Genomic DNA, 14,380 nt, shown 5'->3' with positions numbered 1-14,380 from the left:
GAAAAGGAGGAAGAAAGGCGGCCTAGCAAAACCGGCCGAGAGAACCAATCAGCGCGCTTGATGATGCCGGCGAATCAGAGCGCTTGTATTTGGCGCCCAATCAATAATCCTGTATCTTGTACGGAGGAAGTAGCCAATCAGGGCGAACAGCGTCTTGTTTTTTTCCCACCTTCTATTGAACATTCGGATCTTTATTTAAACCGTAGCTAGACAGTGAACACTGTAAGTTGGCGGGGAATTATGATTGAGAATAATAGTCGCTGGATGTGTCTTCGTGTTCGTGTAGTATTGTAGTTATACTGGAAGTAATATTGTAGCGGTCGTTTTTGAGGTTATAAAAGCCACTTGTGTTTAGTGGGTTTTTTTGTGTGCAAAAAAATGAGATTAGGAAATTGTGTTGTCCATAGCAACCATTCACACTGCTGTGGTTACATAAATCTGTAGATAGAGAATCATGTGACCAAAGCATCTTACCTTTATACATGTGACCTCTGAAAGTGGTAAAGACACAGCAAAAAAGGTTAAAATGACTATTCATGTCTTTAACATAGTTTATAAAAGAGCCACAAGTGCTATAAAATAACAAGCGGGTACTCACCTCACCAATCCCACGCCGTTCCTCTTTTTAGTTTATGGTCGGCTCCCTGGTCTTCCTACTGGAGTGGACAGCCAATCTGTGTCAGAGGTAATAGGTCATAATCCTGGCATCTCTGCTCAGTGATGGGAATCATGACCTCTGACCTGTGATGTCCACTCCTGAAGACAGACTGGGGTGCTGACTGGAACCTGAACGTGGGAATGGTGAGGTGAGTACCTGCTTTTTTTTTTTTTGTTACAAAACGCTATAAAATTTTACTAAAGCACTATAAAAAATAGGAATCTTGCTATAAGAAATAAAAGTTACGATGTAATTGATTGGTAACAGTAGGGTTCTTCTCTTAGGGTGTGTTCACACAAAGTGGATACACTGCAAATAGTTTCATAAATCTGCCCCAAGGTTGTTCACTTTCAGCCACCACTAGATAAACATACATTTGGCCGTCAGTCATCTCTTCTGATCTCCGTGTATACATAAATCTTCGGTACGGCCGCATGGTTCCGGCTTATCCTTCTGAGAACAATAGGGTCCAGCAGAAAAAGCCAACCTGCCTGCCCCTTCTCCTCACAGACATCATCTCGGCCAAGAGTCAGGAGGCCACCACTATAGAGAGTTGGCTGAAGTCGGTGTGTTCAACCACTGAATAAGCAGCTCAGCTCTGTCTATTGTGTGACAGAGGGACCTGCAGCTCAGTGTGAGATCATATTACAATCTGCCCATACAAGTCTATGGAAAGGGGAGGTGGGAGGGGGAGTTACTGGAAAGACCAGAAGCTGCAAGACAGCAAGGAAGACTACACAAGAGCTACTGTAAGTAACAGATCTCCCCCCAGGATTGACTCAGGCTTAGACAGTTCTCTATGTCTCTATAAAGTCCTCCATGCTGCTGCTATTTCTCAGGGTGTATATGGAAACAAGATGCTCCACAGATGAGCTCCCTGACATCTCTGTCTTTATTCGTATCGTGGTGGACCCTAATCCGTCTTTCTGTTTCAGCTCTATGAGCCGCCATCTTAGAGACACATGGAGCCAATCCGCTTTGAGCCGCCGCTGTACGAACAACGATATGAATTTGTGAAGTCTTATATCGATACTCACAAACCCAAAAAGGTGAGTTATTATCTATATTATCTGAGACGTAAAGCAGAAGGCCGATGTGCATTGTCAGCGTCACTCGAGATGTAGTCTGGGCTGAGTAATATATCCCAGCATGCCCTGCAGTGTTAGTGCTGTGGGAAGGCACAGAGCATAGAGAGAGGGCTGCAGCCACTAGGCCACCAGTTTCTGTTTATAGGTTTCTCTGTGCCTGGGATTGCCCCTCACCCAAAGGTAAAAAAGAAATCTTACCTGATCATACGTTGGGTGTTAAAGTGCCACTGTCGTTTACATTTTTTGCAGAAATCAATAGTACAGGCGATTTTAAGAAACTTTGTAATTGGGTTTATTAGCCAAAAAAATGTTTTTTTTATTGTGAAAAAGCAGTTTGAAGCTGTCCCCCCTGTCTTCATAGTTGCCTATGGGGGGGGGGAGGTGGAGGGAGATGAGGCACCAAAACAGGACAACAAAGAGTTAATTTATTGCTACATCACCAGGCTATTTCCTCTGAAGTCAGTACTGACCTCTCTGACCTCTGAATACTGGCTTTCACACAGTTGCGGCTGTGTAATCCTTTGTGGGGAGGGGGGGGCCCTGGGGAAATTCTTTTTGGATTCAGATAATGGCATATTTGCCTAATAAACCCAATAACAAGGCTTAAAATCGCATGTACTATTGATTTCTGCAAAAAAAAAAATACGACAGTAACACATTAACTAGAAATTGGTGCAAGCCGCCCATAGTCACACAATGAAGTTATGAATGTTGGGTTGAAGTATGTATAATTTTTTATTCTTTCCTTTGGATCCATGCAGTGTGATTTGGTTAAAGGAGATGTACGGCAATGGGCAGGGCGGAATTTGATAACCAGTAGGAACTTACCTCTCCCTGTGCCCGCAGTGAGCGGTGTAACCGGCCTTGGGACCCCCGCCCAGCTCTTGGATCTCCGTTGCTGCACATATCATGACCCGGCTGATGGACTGGCCTCTCCAGTCACTGATTGGCTGAGCAGCCATCCCATCAGCAGGGACAGGCATTCCCCCCACCCCGATGTCATCACAACTCGAGGAAAAATGCCTTCCAGCGGGGGGTCCAAAGGCCGGTCCCGCCACTCATCGTGGGCACAGGGGTTGGTGGTGGTGAGGTGGCAGGTAAGTCTCTACTAGTTATCAAATTTCCCCCTGCCCGCTGATAGATTTTAAAAATGTGGTCAGTCAGTAACCAGGGTGATTTTTGCTTTCCACTCGGCAGGTTGCAGATCTGGGATGCAGCGAATGTTCCCTTCTCCATAAGCTGAAGTTTTGGAGCTGCATCGAGGAGCTGGTCGGTGTGGACATTGATGAGGACATATTGAAGAGGAAAGGGTAAGTAAAAATAAGTATTCTCTTCCAGCTCCAACATGGCCTAAATGCCAACATAATCCGGCTGATTTATGGCACATGATGTGGGCATGCTCTACTATTGTATCATTTTGGACTGAAGTGGTACATATCTTGTCTGAAGTTATATCCCCGCCCATACCTGTGGCCTATACAGGTCCTTCTCAAAAAATTAGCATATAGTGCTAAAGTTCATTATTTTCCATAATAAAATGATAAAAATTAAACTTACATATAGTTTAGAATCATTGCACACCAACTGAAATATTTCAGGTCTTTTATTGTTTTAATCCTAATGATTTTGACATACAGCTCATGAAAACCCCAAAATCCTATCTCAAAAAATGAGCATATCATGAAAAGGTTCCCTAAACAAACCTAATCATCTGAATCAACTAATTAACTCTAAACACCTGCAAAAGATACCTGAGGCTTTTAAAAAACTACCAGCTTGGTTCATTACTCCAAACAGCGATCATGGGTAAGACTGCCGACCTGACTGCTGTCCAGAAGGCCATCATTGACACCCTCAAGCAAGAGGGTAAGACCCAGAAATACATTTCTGAACAAATAGGCTGTTCCCAGAGTGCTGTATCAAGGCACCTCAATGGGAAGTCTGTGGAAAGGAAAAAATGTGGCAGAAAACGCTGCACAACGAGGTGACCGGACCCTGAGGAAGATTGTGGAGAAGGACCGATTCCAGACCTTGATGGACCTGCGGAAGCAGTGGACTGAGTCTGGAGTAGAAACATCCAGAGCCACTGTGCACAGGCGTGTGCAGGAAATGGGCTACAGGTGCCGCATTCCCCAGGTCAAGCCACTTTTCAACCAGAAACAGCGGCAGAAGCGTCTGACCTGGGCTACAGAGAAGCAGCACTGGACTGTTGCTCAGTGGTCCCAAGTACTTTTTTCTGATAAAAACAAATTTTGCATGTCATTCGGAAATCAAGGTGCCAGAGTCTGGAGGAAGACTGGGGAGAAGGAAATGCCAAAATGCCTGAAGTCCAGTGTCAAGTACCCACAGGCAGTGATGGTCTGGGGTGCCATGTCAGCTGCAGGTGTTGGTCCACTGTGTTTTATCAAGGGCAGGGTCAATGCAGCTAGCTATCAGGAGATTTTGGAGCACTTCACGCTTCCATCGGCTGAAAAACTTTATGGAGATGAAGATTTCATTTTTCAGCATGACCTGGCACCTGACCATGGTGTTAGTGTGCTCAATTGGCCTGCCAACTCTCCTGACCTGAACCCCATAGAGAATCTGTGGGATATTGTAAAGAGAAAGTTGAGAGACGCAAGACCCCACACTCTGGATGAGCTTAAGGCCGTTATCAAAGCATCCTGGGCCTCCATAACACCTGAGCAGTGCCACAGGCTGATTGCCTCCATGCCACGCCGCATTGAAGCAGGCATTTCTGCAAAAGGATTCCCGACCAAGTATTGAGTGCATAACTGAACATAATTATTTGAAGGTTGACTTTTTTTTTTTTTTTTATTAAAAACACTTTTTTTTTATTGGTCGGATGAAATATGCAAATTTTTTGAGATAGGATTTTTGAGTTTTCATGAGCTGTATGCCAAAATCATCAGGATTAAAACAATAAAAGACCTGAAATATGTCAGTTGGTGTGCAATGATTGTAAACTATATGTAAGTTTAATTTTTATCATTACATTATGGAAAATAATGAACTTTAGCACTATATGCTAATTTTTTGAGAAGGACCTTTACATGTAGACCCCCTGATTTGCCTATTTGGGCAACTGGATGAAGGAGTTTTTATTAAAGTATTATATTGCCCCCCAAAAGTTACACAAATCACCAATATACACATAAAGTGCTTTTTACCCCTGCACTTACTACTGCATCAAGGCTTCACTTCCTGGATAAAATGATGATGTCACTTTCTGGATAAAATGGTGATGTCACTTCCTGGATAAAATGGTGATGTCACTTCCTGGATAACATGGTGATGTCACGACCCGACTCCCAGAGCTGTGTGGGCTGTGGCTGCTGGAGAGTCTGATGGCAGAGGGATGCTCAGTGTCCCTCCAGTGCCCTGTGTCCCTCTGCCATCATCCCCTCCAGCAGCCACAGCCTGCTCAGCTCTGGGAGTCAGGTCGTGACATCACCATTTTATCCAGGAAGTGACATCACCATGTTATCCAGGAAGTGATATCACCATGTTATCCAGGAAGTGACATCGCCATGTTATCCAGAAAGTGACATCGCCATGTTATCCAGGAAGTGACATCACCATGTTATCCAGGAAGTGACATCACCATTTTATCCAGGAAGTGAAGCCTTGATGCAGTAGTAAGTGCAGGGAAAAAAGCACTTTATAAGCATTTCCCGTAATAAGTGTATATTGGTGATTTGCTATTGGAAATTTTTTGCCAGACTTCCCCTTTATGTGCCTGTATTTTTTGTTCTGGATATGCTATGTCTCTCCATTAGGTATACATTAACCCCTCTCCCAGTCTATTACCTGGATCCGCTGCAGAGACCACTGACCGTAACCTTGTATCATGGTTCTGTGTGTGAGAAGGATCCTGCTCTGCTTGGATTTGACCTAATAACTTGCATTGAGCTGTAAGTATGTGCTGTTATGTCTTCTGTATATGTAGGTGTGATTTGTATAGTTGCTCTGAAGTAGAAGGTGCGGCAAATCCATAGAATTTGCAGACGGCTGTATAGTCACCATTGCTGCAGCAGAGAATTGATCGGGTGGATTTGGAGCTGAAGCCGCTGAGCTTAGGCCTAAATAGTTTAATAGGATTTGCTACAGAATGTTTGTAAATAGCAGAGTAATTCTGTCCAGACCCTGCGAGTCCTGATCCCCCATAACCACACAGGCCGGTGGCTTACCCTGTATATACACTGGATCTATGGTCGCACTGTGTACTTCACGGCTCAAAAATGTTTTACAAGCAGAATAAACCCTAATAGTTAATGTGCAATGTGGAACAATTTTATTTATATTATTTGTTGAATTAAAATTTTTTTTTATTTTCTTTTACATTTTATCAGTATCTTTACAGTTCAAATCTTGTCTTAAAATTTCAACTGTTTTGAAACATTAAATAAAAATAAAATAAAAGACACATTAGGAGTTGGTGTAAATTTCAGCTAGGTTTAAAGGGGTATTCTGCTCAAACATAACCTTCCATATGTTGCTGCCTATAATGAGACTAACAATTTCTTCCATACTTGTTATGATCTATTCAGTCTCCTTCTCCCAGTTCTGAGCTGCTGCTTTCTGCTGAAGACACAAAAATCTGTGTGTGAGCTTTTCTCTCTCTCCACCTTCTCCCCCCTCCCTTCTGAGACAGCTGATGTAAACAAGTCCCTGGCAGGCTTTACCTGCAACTCTGTAGCTACCTTGTAATGTTGGGAGGATTAATCTGAGGTCAAGTTGCAGATGAACTCTGTGATGAACTGTGATTAACCCTCCTGGCATTATAGAGTTGCAGATAAAGCCGGTCAGGGAGGAGACAGAAAGAAAAGCTCACACGCAGATTTTTGTGTCATCAGCAGAGAGCAGCAGCTCAGACCTGGGAGAAGGAGACTGAATATATAATAACAAGTATGGAAGGAATTATTAGTCTCACCATGGGCAGCGACATATCAAAAGTTATGTTTGAGTGGAATACCCCTTTAAGTAAATCCGGTTTAGTGTGGGAAACCATGCTTCCTTTTCAACAAACTTTGGCTCCAACACATACGTAGTAAGTGGGGCCATAAGCCCTGTCCTGTTCACTGCAAAGTGGTAGCTCCAGGTTACTGCTGCTCAACTCCCATCCACTTTAGTACCTGAGGATAAGCCATCGATGTATAATGCCTGGCGTCATACGTTTGCTTTTAAAACACAACAGTGAAGTATGGATGCTGTCCACGCCTGATCTCAGAAATAGTCTAAGGGCCTTATTACACGGGACGATTATCGTGCAAAAAATCGTTATATCGTTCGAATTTAAACGATAATCGTCCTGTGCAATTGCAGGCAACGATCGAAAAATCGCTTGTATGTCGTTGATCGTTGATTTAGATCTGAAATTAAAATAATCGTTAATCGTTCGCTGTAATTCCACATTCGTTCGCTCAAGTTCTGCATTTTTTTTACTAATCGTTCAGTGTAATAGCACATTGCACATTGTTTTGCTGGGATCAGAAGGAATAAACGATCATAGTAACGATCGCAATAACGATCGTAACTAACGACCGTCGTTCTGTGTAATATGGTGAACGATTTCAGGTTAACGATCAACAATCTCGTTTGCGATCGTTTATCGTTAATCATTAATCGTTAAAAAAAAAAGAAAAACTTTACAGATACGCTTCAATAGAGGTGTATTGTATGGTAACCTGCAGGGGGCGCAGTATAATGAACCCTATACACAATCTGCATTGAGCCGCCTGTTTGCATTGATTTCTGCCGCTTAGGAAATTTTGATGTGAAATTATTTCCTTTTTAATAAAAAGTTTCCACGGTTTGAGCCTTCTCTCTCTCTCTGCTGGTAATATTTCCCATTAGGATTCTACTTTTTTTTAATCATCTACATAATGTAACTGGTCTTTCCTTAAGGATTGAACACCTGGTAGCTGAGGACCTTGAGAAATTCCAGGACGTTCTCTTTGGCTTTATGACTCCTAACGCCGTAGTGATCAGTACCCCGAATGTGGAGTTCAATGTCTTACTTTCTGAAAATCCAGGTTTCAGACACCCGGACCACAAGTTTGAATGGAATAGAAAAGAATTTCAGGGCTGGTAAGACGTGACATTTGTGTCACTTCATGATATTTAAAGGGGTTGTCTAGTTTGGTGAACACATTTTTTGTTATTAAATTTAAAATGTCACTGTCGTTTAAAATTTTTTTTTTTTTTTTTGCAGAAACCAATAGTATAGGCGATTTTAAGAAACTTTGTAATTGGGTTTATTAGCCAAAAAATGCATTTTTATACTGAAAAAACAGTTTGAAGCTCTCCCCCCTGTCTTCATGGTTCTCTTATGGAGAGGGGAGGGGTGGAGGGAGATGAGGCACCAAAACAGGACAACAAAGAGTTAATTTACAGCTACATCACCGGGCTATCTCCTCTGAAGTCAGTACTGACTTCTCTGACCTCTGAATACCGGCTTTCACACAGGTCCCACTGTGTAATCCTTTGTTCTCTGCTGGCGACTAATCTCCCTCCTCCCCCCTCCCCTCTCCATAGAACAGACAGGGCACGACTAATGTAAAAGAGTCGAGATTTCCTAATAATGAGCAGTGGATGAGAGAGAGGAGGGTGGTGGGGGTGGGGGACCTGGGGAAAGCAGATAATGGCATATTTGGCAAGTTTCTTAAAATTGCCTGTACTATTGATGTCTGCAAAAACGACAGTGACACTTTAAGAATCCTGAATTGAAACAAGGGATCCCTCCTGCATATGAGCCGGGAGACTACCAGAAATTATTCAGAAGAACTGCCCTCACTGAAAAGCAATATCAGCTATTCAGAGTGTTTAGTTATGTTACACAATGCAGAGTTGCAGAGGGGCTGTATGTGTCAGGGATTAGAGAGGAAGAAGCACTGTCAAGTCTAAGGGTCCTCCGATGAAGGCCCAATCTATAATGTTAACTAGCGCCAATCTACTAGATCGGTGCTTGTTTACCGGGCCTATTACACAGCTCCATAATCATTAATCAAGGGCTGCACGGACATCGTTAGCGATGTCCGTGCAGCCCTTGCCCCAAACTGTTATACATTACTTCTCCATGCTCCCGGCCAGTGATTAGCTGAGCGGCCTGTTGGCTCAGAGACTGCTTTAAAGTTGCAGGAAGAAAGCAGAGGGCAGCGTGGAGAGGTAATGTATTAACAGTTAAGGGCAAGGGCTGCACGGACATCGCTAACGATGTCCATGCAGCCCTTGCTGAATGATAATCGAGCCATGTAATAGGCTGGGTAAGTGAATGACAATTGGTAGATTGTCGCTCACTTTCTTAGCCTATTACACGGCTCGATTACGGCTCTAGCAGATCGTCGCTCGTTTACATTATTGATCGGGCTGTCATCGGCCAGTGCAATTATTGGTGAACTGGTAGCCACTAGCGCTTGCTATTCACCTAGGATGGCCGTCTTCCTGAGTATCAGAGACATTGTAGCAACCAGTCCCTCCTCAGGCTGCAGTGGAGTTGGCCATACACTTTAGGTAGCTGTCAGATGAATGCATGTTTGTTTGACAGCCATTTCCTCTGACTTCTCCCACACACATGCATACAGTCCCGTATATGTTCTGAATGAATACAGAGGAGAGACCCATTGCCAGATGATGATCAGACTTCTCCAGAATCCCATTCACTTGCATGGGGCAAGGTGAAGTCCCAGACCCAGGCGCTTGTACATTTGGTGTAGTAGACCGATTACTGTTGGGATATATTTGTCATCGTATAGGTGATATAACCGCGACCATAGTGCATGCACTACCCGCCATTTGTATTCTGTTACCATAGACATGCATGGTTCTTCATAGGAGCTACAAACAATAAGGTGCTCCAGATTTCTAGTACTGCTATCCGGCCATGCCTCCAAGTTTTTTTTGCAGTCATCACTTTTATGCACATTTGGCTTCACTTTAAGCTGTGGGTGATTTCCTACAGATGCCATTCTATAGAGCATAACACCCTAAGCTGGCAGCTCCAATGCAATTAACAGACATCACAAATAACAGAAGGTTGGGGCAATGTGCCAAGGAATCCCAACGATAGAGATGATTCACCTCCAATATGTTATTAGGCGGCTTCATTTAATTTTGGCAGTAAGACCAGGAGGGGGGGGGAACTGGTATAGTATAAATTGTTTGGAAAAAGAATCCCCCTTCTCGAAGACAAGTGTGGGATTGCAAACCCCTTCTTAAGGGTGCGTTCACACCTACAGGATCCGCAGCAGATCTGCAGCAGATCCGCAGCAGATTTGTTGGTGCAGATTTGATGCTGTGTTCAGTTATTTAAATGAAATCTGCTGCGGATCTGCCGCAGATCCGCAGCAGAAAATCAGCTGCAGATCCGGTAAGTGTGAACATACCCTAAGGGTATGTTCACACTAACCGGATCCGCAGCTGATTTTTTGCTGCGGATCCGCGGCAGATCTGCGGCAGATCCGCAGCAGATTTCATTTAAATAACTGAACACAGCATCAAATCTGAACCATCAAATCTGCTGCAGATCTGCTGCGGATCCTGTAGGTGTGAACGCACCCTTAAGAAAAACATTTCTCTTATGTAAATCCTATACAGGTAATAATAGCAGGTCTTACCATTGCAACCTCTCCATCTTTCCTCAGGGCCATGAATATATCCAGACAATACAATTACACGGTGGAGTTTACTGGGGTTGGAGAATTAGGAGCAGACAGTAAAGATGTTGGTTACTGCTCCCAGATTGGAATATTCACCAAGAACTACACGGAGACTGAAGAAACCATCAGAAACAAAATGAAGTACAGAAGTACATACAAGAGAGTGTGTACTGTGTGTTCCATGTATTATGATGATTTTTGTGTCCACAATAAGAACCATTGGAATTACCTACTAACATTTAGGCTTTGTGCACACACAGCCACAAAACCACAGTGTGTGAGCATAGTCTGAAAGGGAAACCGTCACCTGTGTTTTGCATCGGCTATGTTCCTACAACCTCTTTTTTTTTCTGGCCGTTTTGCAGACTTTTTTTTTGGACAGCTGTCATTTTGTGGCCATTTTGTGGCTGCAATTTGCATAAAGCTGGCACATTTTAGTGCTAAAATGACGGCCGTCCACAAAAACGACCGCGAAGATGTTGTGGGAACATAGCCGAAATGTGCATATGTTGCAATGAAAGCACCAGTACCTATATATACCTTTCAAATCAACTGGCGCCAGAATATGCCAGATAGTTGTCATTTACTTAAAAATTAAAAAAAAAAAATCTCAAGTCTTCCAGTACTTATCAGCTGCTGTATGAAGTGGTGTATTCTTTGCAGTCTGCAGAGCATGAGGATTGGCTACTGCTCTGGACATTACCTGACATGGACAGAGGTGGCAGCAGAGAGCACTGTGTCAAACTGGAAAGAATACGCCATTTACTGCATGACATATAGCAGCTGATAAGTACTGGAAGACTCAACCCAGATTCAAACTTTTACAAATGCTCTCAGTTTTACGTGGCTGGGAAACTACATCTCCCAGCATGCAGTGTACTCAAGTGTTGTAGTGTTCACCGACCACTGTTTTGATCTGCTTATGCTTTGCACAGTAAACACAATGGGGGAGATTTATCAAACATGGTGTAAAGTGAAACTGGCTCAGTTGCCCCTAGCAACCAATCAGATTCCACCTTTCATTCCTCACAGACTCTTTGGAAAATGAAAAGGTGGAATCTGATTGGTTGCTAGGGGCAACTGAGACAGTTTCACTTTACACCATGTTTGATAATTCCCCCCTAATATCTATCTATTCATCTACATCAGGGGTGGGAAACCTTTTCCATGTCGAGGGCCGGTCGGGCATTAATAAAATCATTCGAGGGCCGCATACCGTGCGCGGCAGTTAGTAGCGGGGGTTTGCAGCACCCAGGACAAGGCATAGTATTGTTCCCCTAGTGCCCCTGCTATTGTAGTTAACCCCCAGTGATGCCCCTTGTAGTCTAGTTAACCCCCAAGTCATGTCCCTGGTAGCCTAGTTATTCCCCCCCCATCAGGCATGTCCCTGGTAGCCTAGTTATTCCCCCCCCATCAGGCATGTCCCTGGTAGCCTAGTTGTCCCCCCCCCATCAGTCATGTCCCTGGTAGCCTAGTTGTCCCCCCCCCATCAGTCATGTCCCTGGTAGCCTAGTTATTCTCCCCCCCATCAGTCATGTCTTTGGTAGCCTAGTTGTCTCCCCCATCAGTCATGTCCCTGGTGGCCTAGTTATCCCCCCATCAGTCATGTCCCTGGTAGCCTAGTTGTCTCCCCCATCAGTCATGTCCCTGGTGGCCTAGTTATCCCCCCATCAGTCATGTCCCTGGTAGCCTAGTTGTCCCCCCCCATCAGTCATGTCCCTGGTAGCCTAGTTGTCCCCCCCCATCAGTCATGTCTCTGGTAGCCTAGTTGTCCCCCCCATCAGTCATGTCCCTGGTGGCCTAGTTGTCCCCCCCCCCATCAGGCATGTCCCTGGTAGCCTAGTTATTCCCCCCCCCATCAGGCATGTCCCTGGTAGCCTAGTTAACCCCCATCAGGCATGTCCCTGGTAGCCTAGTTGTCCCCCCCCCATCAGTTATGTCCCTGGTAGCCTAGTTATTCCCCCCCCCCCCATCAGTCATGTCTCTGGTAGCCTAGTTATTCCCCCCCCCATCAGGCATGTCCCTGGTAGCCTAGTTATTCCCCCCCCCCATCAGTCATGTCCCTGGTAGCCTAGTTATTCCCCCCCCCCCATCAGGCATGTCCCTGGTAGCCTAGTTGTCCCCCCCCATCAGTCATGTCCCTGGTAGCCTAGTTGTCCCCCCCCATCAGTCATGTCCCTGGTAGCCTAGTTGTCCCCCCCCCATCAGTCATGTCCCTGGTAGCCTAGTTATCACCCCCATCAGGCATGTCCCTGGTAGCCTAGTTGTCCCCCCCCATCAGTCATGTCCCTGGTAGCCTAGTTATCACCCCCATCAGGCATGTCTCTGGTAGCCTAGTTATCCCCCCCATCAGTCATGTCCCTGGTAGCCTAGTTGTCCCCCCTATCAGGCATGTCCCTGGTAGCCTAGTTGTCCCCCCCCCTATCAGGCATGTCCCTGGTAGCCTAGTTGTCCCCCCCCATCAGTCATGTCCCTGGTAGCCTAGTTGTCCCCCCCCCCCATCAGTCATGTCCCTGGTAGCCTAGTTGTCCCCCCCCCCCATCAGGCATGTCCCTGGGATCCTAGTTAACCCCCAAATAAAAAAATAAACATCCCACTCACCTTACCTCCGCTCCCAAACAGTCCAGGTCCTCTTCTCTCCCAGGTCCTCTGTGCCGGTCTTCTCCTGCAGGCGGCGCGCGATGAAATGACGTCATCGCGCGCGGCCCGCAAGAGACTGAAGACACGCGCCGCTCTGCTGTGGAAGAAGCCGGCACAGACAGCATCCTCCGGTGTCCGCCAGCTGTCACAGACACCGGAGGATGCGGTGTATGCCGGCTTCTTCCCCAGCAGAGCGGCGAGCATCACAGGGGAGCTGCGGGCCGCGGGCCGCATCGGGAGGTCTCAGGGGCCGGATGCGGCCCGCGGGCCGGAGGTTCCCCACCCCTGATCTACATAGATGAGATAGATAAAACAATAGTGTCTACATTCCCCTACATTACTCAGGAGAGGCTGTTGTTTCCCTGGCCAGGTGATCTCTTTGTGATGTCAGTGGTGGGAGGGGTTGCAGATGAGATGTTACTGCTTGCCTGGCAACAGGAGAGACAGAGATCATGTGACCTCTGTCCCAGAAGGGAGGGGGGCGACAGAGGAGTGGAGACAGAGTGGAGCAGGCAGTGAAGATTTTCAGCAGTATCAGGGTGTGAGTCAGGATGAGCTGCAGACAAATGGACCAATTCATGTAATAGAAACCTGTTACACACAAGCTTAGATTATGGGTGGGGACTGAACAGGGTTAAATCTTTCTTAACCAGAATTTCCCTTTAATTGTCGTTAGGTTCTTCATGTGATATATCCAAGTATTCAAGACGAAAAGTATCTGCGTAAAGCAGTACTGACCACCGCCCTGTGCCATGCAGAACGTATGAAGAGCAACTTCCTACATAATCTCTTTCCCGAAGAAGACGAGGAAACGCTTGTTACGGCAGACGATAGGGAGCAGCCTCGTGTATCGTCTAAGTGGCTTTCTAGTCTCCAGACTAAAACCCAATTAGAGGAGAGCAATGGCAGACCTCCGTTTCTAGAAGGAGACGCCGTTCACGTACCACTCGAATCTCTCTTTGCTATCCCAAAGGTGAAGGAACTTTGTGGAAGCCTCGATGTCTTTCAGAGTATGATGACCGGAGAGGTTACACTTAGCGCTGATGGGGGCGCCGTCGTCTATCCTCTGCATGTAGACAATGATGTGGGTTCTGATATCAGCGATGACTGATTCATACATTGTTTCACACACTAGACTCTAAGGGGGAGATTTATCAAATATGGTGTAAAGTGAAACGGTCTCAGTTGCCCCTAGCAACCAATCAGATTCCACCTTTCATTATTCAAAGACTCTTTGGAAAATGAAAGGTGGAATCTGATTGGTTGCTAGGGGCAACTGAGCCAGTTTCACTTTACATCACGTTTGATAAATCTCCCTCTAACTTTTTATTTTTTGC

The 14,380-nt window shown here is 45.4% G+C and overlaps 1 protein-coding gene across 3 annotated transcripts; it reads left to right on the top strand.

Annotated features, from left to right (window-relative positions):
- Positions 1-137: 137 nt before the first annotated feature.
- HENMT1 (HEN methyltransferase 1) lies at positions 138-14,210 on the top strand. 3 transcript variants are annotated; one of them, XM_069968991.1, is made up of 7 exons: positions 138-222; positions 1,594-1,707; positions 2,944-3,056; positions 5,526-5,660; positions 7,654-7,836; positions 10,389-10,566; positions 13,720-14,210. In XM_069968991.1, exons 2-7 carry the CDS (start codon positions 1,621-1,623, stop codon positions 14,152-14,154), a joined length of 1,131 nt encoding a protein of 376 aa, XP_069825092.1. In that variant the 5' UTR covers positions 138-222; positions 1,594-1,620; the 3' UTR covers positions 14,155-14,210. The 3 variants fall into 3 exon arrangements, with proteins under 3 accessions (XP_069825092.1, XP_069825094.1, XP_069825093.1); XM_069968993.1 differs by lacking the exon at positions 138-222 and adding an exon at positions 380-520; XM_069968992.1 differs by lacking the exon at positions 138-222 and adding an exon at positions 1,347-1,407.
- Positions 14,211-14,380: the final 170 nt, after the last annotated feature.

This window comes from Dendropsophus ebraccatus, chromosome 4 (genome assembly GCF_027789765.1).
Source record: "Dendropsophus ebraccatus isolate aDenEbr1 chromosome 4, aDenEbr1.pat, whole genome shotgun sequence".
Taxonomy (NCBI): Eukaryota; Metazoa; Chordata; class Amphibia; order Anura; family Hylidae; genus Dendropsophus; species Dendropsophus ebraccatus.
This window is presented reverse-complemented; position numbering and strand designations above follow the sequence as displayed.